We start from the raw sequence: 9,266 nt of genomic DNA, 5'->3' as shown, positions 1-9,266 counted from the left end.
GTGTACGACCCCAGAATTTTCTATTGTGAACATTATGTTAGCTTGGGGCAAACACATAGTAAGCAGCAGATTTACTTAGCTTGGGGCAAACACATAATATCCATCCAGAAATCACATCCGCCATGGTCCAAATAAAGTAGAGGTAGTTAAGATCCTCTTCTCGAAGAATCTTTGATCTGCATGCAAAGAGGAAATTAGAATGGGAAACATTCTCGTAGGGCACCTTTGGATCGATCTGTGCACCTTGGGGATTCGGGGTGAGGTAGATCAAGGAGCAACTTGCGCAGGGCGAGGAGCTCGACGGGGCACCTGACTCGCTGGAGCATCTCCACGGGAGGAATAGCAAGCTGCCGGGAGAAGATTGGATCCCTGGGGTCCGTCCAACGCTTCTGTTGCCATAGCCGGCTAGCCGCCGATGCAGAGAAGTGAACGATCTCGCGGGAGCTGGCCGGCGGCGCCAGTCCCCGGATCGGCGACGGTAGGAGGGGAGCGGCGCCGTGAAGGAGAGCGATGTCGCAGGGGGTGCGGCACAGGAGGTTGGTGCGGCGCCGGGAGGGATTGGGAACCGCAGGGGCCGGAGCTCGCCGGGCGACGCGGACGCCGGCGGCGCACGGAATCGCGCGGCCGGGGGAGCGGGCGGCGCACGGAATCAGCGGCGGTGAGGACGCCGCGCAACCGTAGGACGAGACGCTCCGCGTGATCGTAGAGATCATCCAGGGAGGGTGGGAGGTCAACGTTCTGCGCGGGAGATCGTCGACCGAGGGAGGGAGGTCGGCGTTCTGCGAGGGCTTGCAACTCAAGGGCAAGTACGTTTACCTCTAGACGTTCGGCACTGCGATCCGCGCTGGCTCGGCGGCGGTGAGGACGCCGTGCAACCATAGGACGAGACGCTCCGCGCGATCGTAGAGATCGTCCAGGGAGGGTGGGAGGTCGACGTTCCGCGAGGGCTTGCAACTCCGTGCCCTACGTGCAGGGTATCGCCGCGCCGACGGCGGCGGAGTTCCGCGCAGGAGATCGTCGAGGGAGCAGGAGATCGTCGAGGGAGGGAGGGAGGTCAGCGTTCCGCGACGTCTTGCAGGGAAGGTCGCGATCGTGCGGGCGCAAACTGAGGACGCAGGCAGGGAAGGTCGCGGGATTGAAAATCAGCGCCATGACCAGCACGGCTCCGCATTCCTGGTGGAAAACCCGGGTGGAAAACCGGTGGACGGGTGAAAAACTGGTGTGGGTAAAACCGGCGCCGTGGGTGCAACTCGCGGTGAAAAAAATCGGAAGGGGGAGGAGCGCACGGCGACCATTCAACTGGTGGAGAAATTGTTTTCGGCATGCCATCCCCCCTGTCAAATATTTGATGCTTCCAAGTGGATCTAAAAATAGAGTTTGTGAGGTGGATATGGGGGCTAAATTTGGTGAGGAATATTTCAATTGCCATGGATCCTTATATTTCCGTAAGTGCAGGGACTTGAAATATATTCAATAACACCTGCAGAATCACTGCACCAAGTTGTATTTGTGCTAGATCTCGAGGAGGGAAGAAACTCTGATTTGTGTACAGGTTCTGCATATGACCGATCTGACCGGTCACCCCAACCGGTTTGATCAGTTTCCTGGTTTATTCAGCGTTCTAAGTGTTGAACTGGTCTGACCGGTCAGTGTGCTGATAATCTATTTTAAATATTGTGAATTCAAGAATTTGTTGAAATGCCTATCCATCCTCTCTAGGCGACATCCGAGGACCGAGATCCTTTCAACTTCCAGTTGCAAGTAATGTTGAGGATGTTTTCTAGTAATGTTCTGTTTCATAAGGATATCAATTGCCACTTTGAACAGTCAGATTTGATATGTTTACGGTACCCATGCGTGTTTCTGGTAACTTCTGGTTGCTTGAAGTCAGTCTGTTTTCGACTTTTCATGTTCACATTTTGTCTAATTTGCTTTGGATTCGTGCAAAAAGAAAGGTAATTTTCAGCCAAAATGTACAAATTGTCAGATTTGATACGTTTACTGTACCCATGCGTGTTTCTGGTAACTTCTGGTTGCTTGAAGTCAGTCCGTTTTCGACTTTTCTTGTTCACATTTCGTCTAATTTGCTTTGGATTCGTGCAAAAAGAAAGGTAATTTTCAGCCAAAATGAACAAATTTAACCAGTGTCAGTGGAGGTTTCGTAAGAGTTTTATTATATTAAATTTTTATGCCACTTCAGCAAATTTACTGACATGGTAAGGTCATTAAAAGAAAGGGGAGTAGGATGACAGACAAATTTCATTCCCATGATCCGGCATATCAGATGAAACTGTGTATTGGTTATTGAAACTGACCGTCGGTTGAAACATGGGAATTTGATTCTGACGCCTCTTGCGAGCGGGACAAGCAACCGCCAACCGCATTGCCGTGTCAGGGCGTAGAGGTAGAGGGTCACAGCTGGAGAAGGAAATGTGACTTTTTTTTGCCAGAATGTATCAAAGGTTTTACATGGAAAGCTTTTATGCACAACAAATTGCACGGAGCAGAACCCATAAGGATTGTGTTTATTACAAATAATAGTACATTTGTCTTTCCGAGGGCCTATTGTGCGGCTTTCCTACCAGGCCATGACGAATCTAACATCAGATACAACAAGAGGCTGCTACCACCACCATAATAAAGTTTCCGGGTAGCAGCCGAAAATTACAACGCATACCCACCGAATTGACTCTTGAACAGATTCTCAGGCTCTAGCCATTTCTCAGATGAGAGAGGAAGCTTTGTGCCAAGGAGAAGCAGGATTCCCGCTGTTTCTTGTACTCACCGTACCGTAGGAAGAAGTACCCAAGATAGTCGAAATCAATTGGGGATACCTTTGCCTGCATTGGAGAGTGCAATCATAAAGTTTTGCCAGTATCTTTTACATGGTGGTCAAAACCTAGGTGATCCAAAAGAAGGAAAGTGTGGATGAAGAATGAAGAGAGCTGCTCACCTGTATAAGGACCCATAACGCCCAGTAAATGTGCGATGCTAACCTGAAAGTGTTTGTTTCCACATAAAGTGCTTCCAGATCTTGTGCCTGCACCTTTCGGTTGAAAAACCGAAAGAGAATTGTGAATACGCTTCCAGTGTAATTACATCAGAACAGAAAAGGGCCTATTGTTATATTACACCCTTTTGCCAAAAAAAAACTCCTGTAACGTCTTTCAGCCAAAATGGACAAACTTATGCACAATGGTCAGCCGTCGTGGCACAGAATTTGATTCTGACGCCCTATTGCGAGCAAGAGACGTCAAGCAACCGCATTGCCGTATCAGGGCGTAGAGGTAGAGGGGCACAGCTGGAAAAGGAACGGTGCATATATATTTTTTTGGCCAGAATGTATCCAAAGTTTTACATGGAAAGCTTTTATGCACAACAAATTATTGTGTTTATTACAAATAATAGTACATGTGTTTTCCCGGGACCTATCGTGCGTCTTTCCTATCAGGCCATGACGAATCTAACATCAGATATAACAATGTGAGGCTGCTGCCACCGCCATAATAAAGTTTCCGAGCAGCAGCCGAAAATTACAAACGCATACCCACCGTAAGCAGACCACAGTATTGACTCGTGAACAGATTTTCAGGCTCTAGCCATTTCTCAACTGAGAGAGGAAGCTTTGTGCCAAGGAGAAGCAGGACTCCCTCTGTTTCTTGTACTCACTGTACCGTAGGAAGAAGTACCCAAGATAGTCAAAATCAATTGGGGATACCTTTGCCTGCATTGGAGTGCAATCATAAAGTTTTGCCATTCGGTATCTTTTACATGGTGGTCAAAACCTAGGTGATCCAAAAGAAGAGAAGTGTGGATGCAGAATCAAGAGCGCTGCTCACCTGTATAAGGGCCCATAACGCCCAGTAAATATGCGATGCTAACCTGAAAGTGTTTGTTTCCACATAAAGTGCTTCCAGATCTTGTGCCTGCACCTTTCGGTTGAAAAACGAAAGAGAATTGTGAATATGCTTCCAGTGTACTTACATCAGAACAGAAAAGAACCTATTGTTATATTACACCCTTTTGCCAAAAAAAAAAAAAACTCCTGTAATGTCTTTCAGCCTGAATGCCAGACATCTGGCATTACACAGAAGAAACACATGCTAATCAATTCATGTTCAGCAGAGAAGCACTCTAAATGTCGACATCTAGCACTGACAAAAAGCTTTCTTTACTCAGGAAAGAAGAACTCAAATAGCAAGAAGAGATTTCAGTTGGTTTTGTTTCACATACCTCACTGGGCCTGTCAGGTTGCATATAATTCCTGAAAAAGTGATACTGGGCATCTTTATCTGGGTACCTAAAGAAGCAACCAAATGAATACTGCTGATCAGCATGTCAACAATATGTTGCTTCGGAGTTATTCATTGACACAGAGAGAACTTACATGTCATAGTCACAATCAAATCCTGCATACTCGTTGAAATGATTTGCAATGTCATAACCACGGTAGCTGTATGACCCATACTCAAAATCGATAAAATATAGCTTCCCTGGCAAAGCAAACAACAAACATAGGCACACAGCCACTATGTTTATTTCTGGAAATGAATACTAAATGGGGAAGCCAATATGAGGCAATAGATTTTACCTTCCAAATCATTGAGCATCAGATTTCCTGAAAGCAAGTCATTGTGTGCAAAAACCACAGGTGCATGCAGAAGGTCGGAGAGATCCTACAAGAGGATTACAGTCGTATAGTATGCATGACAGCGAAAACACAAACATCAGTACAGAAATATGAAGGTATAGATAATGATAATAGTAAGAGGAACTGGTGTAATTGATTTTAACTATTTGAGCGCTGTGTCTTAAACCCCTCCACCACGACAACCAGTCTTTTACTTCATCCTATGCTACACGGATGTTACCACTGTACTAGAGAAGGATCAACTACAATGTTAATAATAATCATTTGTGGCCAGAGGGCCAAAGGAAAAAAAAGAAACGATGACTTTACGAAGGATAAGGTGGAGCCGTGGAGTAGGCACTAGGGGTGCCAATTAGTGACCCTTAGGTGCCCCTCCAACCCTCTTTAGTTCAAAATTTTGTACTACTTCTCCAAAATCAGATTTCATTTTGAAAAATTAGTACAAAACTTTAAACTAAGAGTGTTGGAGGTGCACCTAAGGTTTACCAATTTGCACCCCTAGTAGGCACAAAATATCACAAGGTACATTGTCAACTTCAAGGTACCTTAAGTTCTTTAACTTCGTCTTGTATTTCTCTAAATGAGATTGTTTCATATCTCTTCCGCTTCTCATTATCCTCAAAATTCAATGCTGAAGCTGCAAGAGTCAATTGATAGCAAACATGAATATTGTTGATGTTACTTCTGAAACTTGCACCCAAAAAGAGTATCATGTTTGAGATGCCGGTGACATAAAAGCACCAGAGTCTCAAAACAGCAATTTAGGCCAGCTACCTTTTTTCAAAAACTTGAATATATCATTCCACAGTTGTGGTTCTTTACACCCTGGAATGTCTACTTGATGGAATCTGTGGAGCTCCTTGGCAATCTCAGCTGCTATTCTAGGTTCTCTCATGTCTGCAAAACAAAATAACGAGGATCACCATATTTATTTACAGAGACTTTTCACAGAACTTCTCCAAACATCCAATGCTTCAAATTTACATACCAAATTTTGCATAATGCTGCCAACAGGGGAAAGAAAAACACTGATTCCTTTGAACTAGCATTTGGATTTGCTATAAAATTGCGAAGAGGAATAGAGAAACTATTGCGCTAAGTTGATGTGTAGCCCATCCCATGCACTATTTAGAATGGAAGTGTGCCTACCTGCAGGTGACAGTGTTCGAGCATTGATGAATGACTGAACTACTCCATTCTCAAAAATTCCAAGTAGTCGAGCCCCGAACCCTGCAGCTGAGAGATATGGTATCGCCTAACCATGACGGTAATAGATGTATGCATTAGGAAAGATTTTAGACCAGGAATGAGACATAATTTTTTGGTTACAATATACTATGTGTACAGCCCAGGACATCCTTAAAAAGAGTACTATTATAAGTTAGTATTTTTCAGAGGGCAAAGTTCCCCCAAAACTAGTCTATTGTTTGGTATGTTAGATCAGAAAAGAATACTATAGTGGGAAACAAATGACTAGAACACTGAGACCTTTGATTCGTCAGAAAAATAGAAGATACAGATATGAAGAAGAGATAATGAACTTAATTGAATAGATGCTACTGCAAAACCAAGATAACTCTCTATCAAAGAAATTGAATATGTAACACAAAAAAAATACAGCAACAACAGAAGGAGTAGTTCTAGAATCATGGTGGAATATTTATAGGATGCAGGTAAATATAATGACTGTAACACACACAATCTCGTTCCATTCAAATTCTCACCTGCAATTCCCTTTTCCGATCAATCACCAAGTCTGTATTTGGTCCATACAAACGAACAGTCACAGAAAACTCATTTCCAGTATCTTCTTTTACAGATACCTTCAGCACTGTAAGTAATAATGAATAAATGTCATGGACAACATATTGAAAGTGATCATTGTTGTACACAATACACATGAATCATTGTTCATATTATTTTCTAATGCTGCAAGGATGACAGCAGGAGTGACAAAACTTAAAGGAAACACTAAGCAGTGACAGTAAGGAGAATCTAATCTCCTAGAGTTTGAGATAAGTAAGTTCTGCCACAGTAACTTCAGATGCAAATGGGAACACAAAGTAGCAGGAAGCAGCCAAGCAGTCCTTACAGTGGGGGGAAAAAAGGTGATACTATCCTATTATCCTGGTGTCAACGACGGGCAACATTTTAAGCAACTGTGTATGCATTGTTTCTACAATAACAAACTGGCCTCTAGAATCATTTGCTACAGCATGTGGCTCAGCCTCTCAGGTGAATAGGTGAGGAATTTGTATAGTACTACAAGCGTGCAACTGCCAGGCAGCAGGAACTCACATAGATTCGTGATGCCGCCAGACACCGTCTCGATGGAGAAGCACGAGCTGTCCAGCGACGACCACCCTTTGACCGATCCCTTGCAGAGACCTCTGGAAAAAGTAAAATACTCCCCAGATCAGAGAAAAGAAAAAAAAGCATCAGCGCACCCCCGTCTCCCACGCACTCGGAGGCATTTCGTCAAACACTATCAGCTCGTGCGCGGGCCACGAGCATACCCCGACGCGCGCGAGCCCCCTCGCGCGCTCATGACACGAGCCCAAGCCCACATCCCACATAGGTAGGCATCACGCACGCGCGAGCACAGGGAATCAGGATACAGGAGGGAGGGGCAGGGGCACTTGCATGATGTGCGGCGTCATCTCCGGGAGCGGCAGCGAGATGTCGACGGAGGCCGCCGACGTGGGCACGTCCGCCGGCGCCCCTGCGGCCACCGCCGCGGTGGTGGTCGGTTTCTCCTCCCCGCCCCTGGCGCCGTCGCCGGCGCCGGCTCCGGCGGCCGCGCCGTTCCAGCCCCGCCCCTCCGATCCCATGCTCCTCTCGCGCTCGCGCGATCTGCTGAGCCGCGCGCGCGAGGAATCTCGTGGCGGTTTCCTGAGAGCCGAGCCGAAACGAGGCGAAGCGAGCCCACTGTCCACCCGGTTCGATTCGATTCGATTCGATCGGACTCGGTCGACTCGAGCGAGGGAAGCGTGACACGGAGAGAGAGAGAGAAAGAGACACAGACACAGACACAGGCAGTCAGGCACACAGGAAGGGGGGGGGGGCGGAGCGGACTAGCGGAGCGGGCGCGCGAACAGCGCGCACTATATAGCGCCCACTCGCCTCACGCCGCGTGCGGTCGCCCTCCCCGTTACCAACCGCGTGGCGTGCGCGGCTGTCCCACCGCGCGCCGGAGAGCAGCGACGGGCCGGGGGCACGCGAGCACATGGACCGATGGACGGCGCAGATTTTGGGGTTTGGGGATCTGGAGTGACGTCGTTGGGTGGGCCCGGCATCCGGTTCCGCTGTCTCGCCCAGCCGAGCGTTGTCTGATCTTTTTGGTGGTGGTGCGCGTGGCGGCGCAGGTGCCGCGTCCGTTGCACCTCTCGTACCCTTCTCGCTCCGTCCTACTCCCTCCATCCGTCCAATAAAAAACGCAAATCCTGTTTCTCGAGCAGTCAAAATATTTTTAAATTTGATAAAATTTATAAAAAATACTAATAATTTGTAGATCTAAATAAATGTAGTATAAAATATATTAAATGACTAATCTAACGATACTTATTTTGTAATATAAATGTTAATGTTATTTGTATAAATTTAATCAAATTTAAAATTGTTTGACTTCTTGAGAAATGAGAGTCGCATTTTTTTAGTTGAGGAGTAAAAAGAACACAACTCTTCATAATTATTCAAACAATTTTAAATTTAACCCAACTTATATAAAATAGTATTAATATTTATATTACAAAATTAGTAACATTAGATTAATCATATAATATATTTTCATACTAAATTTATTTGAAGATATAAATATTAATAATATTTTGTATAAATTTAGGCAAATTTGAAATTGTTTGACGTATCAAGAAGCGAGAGTGCATTTTTTTTTGGGACGAAGGGTCCTGTCGATCTAGCGTACTTTGGAGAGCTTAATTACATTGGTCATCGCTAGTGGTAGTGGTTAATTAGTCACGTGAAGCTCAGGTACGTACAAAAAATGTTCACGTGCCCATAGTGCCATGCGAGTGCATGAGCATGCTACATGTTATAATAATCATTCGAGGACAACTTATTAGCATCTAACGTTGATTTTGAAATCACATGTGGATGGAGATTTATTACGCGTGATGATTTAGATGTACGGTTATACTGAATTGTACGCAAAGAAGTTCGCCAGCCTGATTCTCTCCATTAACCGGCCGAACACGCTTCCGCGGTGCCATTCTCACATGCGTTTTTTTAAGGGGGTGGTCCTCTTTTGCTGTGGTCCACTACCGGAAACCCTATTGTTGCCGAGTGCCGACCGCTTTGCCGAGTCCCAAAAGTCGAGCACTCGGCAAACAGGTAATATACCGAGTGTTATCCAGAAAACACTCGGCAACATTTTGACACTCGGCAAATTTGCCTTTTGCCGAGTGCTGGAACGCAAACACACGGTAAAATTGGCTTTTGCCGAGTGCCGTGTTTGTAGCACTCGGCAAAGATAGCATGTGCCCGCCATGTGATCCAACGCCGTCCCAATGCCGTTACGGAAGTAGTGTTTGCCGAGTGCCTTAACTCAGGCACTCGGCAAATGTACTCCTTTGCCGAGTGTCAGGTTCACGGCACTCGG

The 9,266-nt window shown here is 45.8% G+C and overlaps 1 protein-coding gene across 4 annotated transcripts; it reads right to left on the bottom strand.

The window, feature by feature from the left end:
• Nucleotides 1–2,423: 2,423 nt before the first annotated feature.
• LOC120660760 (probable ethanolamine kinase) lies at nt 2,424–7,613 on the bottom strand. Of its 4 annotated transcripts, none has more exons than XM_039939398.1 (11): nt 7,295–7,613; nt 6,950–7,041; nt 6,376–6,482; nt 5,801–5,906; nt 5,426–5,548; nt 5,197–5,288; nt 4,592–4,676; nt 4,388–4,493; nt 4,234–4,300; nt 2,954–3,040; nt 2,424–2,840 (listed from the first exon to the last, which is right to left on the bottom strand). In XM_039939398.1, exons 1-11 carry the CDS (start codon nt 7,480–7,482, stop codon nt 2,712–2,714), a joined length of 1,182 nt encoding a protein of 393 aa, XP_039795332.1. In that variant the 5' UTR covers nt 7,483–7,613; the 3' UTR covers nt 2,424–2,711. The 4 variants fall into 4 exon arrangements, with proteins under 4 accessions (XP_039795332.1, XP_039795330.1, XP_039795331.1 ...); XM_039939396.1 differs by having other exon boundaries at nt 2,954–3,046; nt 7,295–7,612; XM_039939397.1 differs by lacking the exons at nt 2,424–2,840; nt 2,954–3,040 and adding exons at nt 3,303–3,724; nt 3,840–3,926 and having other exon boundaries at nt 7,295–7,608.
• Between the last annotated feature and the right edge of the window lie 1,653 nt (nt 7,614–9,266).

Source organism: Panicum virgatum, chromosome 2N (genome assembly GCF_016808335.1).
Source record: "Panicum virgatum strain AP13 chromosome 2N, P.virgatum_v5, whole genome shotgun sequence".
Lineage (NCBI taxonomy): Eukaryota > Viridiplantae > Streptophyta > Magnoliopsida > Poales > Poaceae > Panicum > Panicum virgatum.
Note: the sequence above shows the minus strand (reverse complement) of the source record. Positions and strands in the feature narration are given on the sequence as shown.

What these genes read in the sequence shown, in the direction of transcription:
- LOC120660760 (XM_039939396.1), bottom strand. Translation starts at nt 7,482, where the DNA reads ATGGGATCGGAGGGGCGGGGCTGGAACGGCGCGGCCGCCGGAGCCGGC. An exon ending in GAGATGACGCCGCACATCAT is followed by an intron (nt 7,042 to 7,294) that starts GCAAGTGCCCCT and finishes TACTTTTTCCAG; the next exon opens with AGGTCTCTGCAAGGGATCGG. An exon ending in ACGAAGTTAAAGAACTTAAG is followed by an intron (nt 4,677 to 5,196) that starts GTACCTTGAAGT and finishes ATCCTCTTGTAG; the next exon opens with GATCTCTCCGACCTTCTGCA.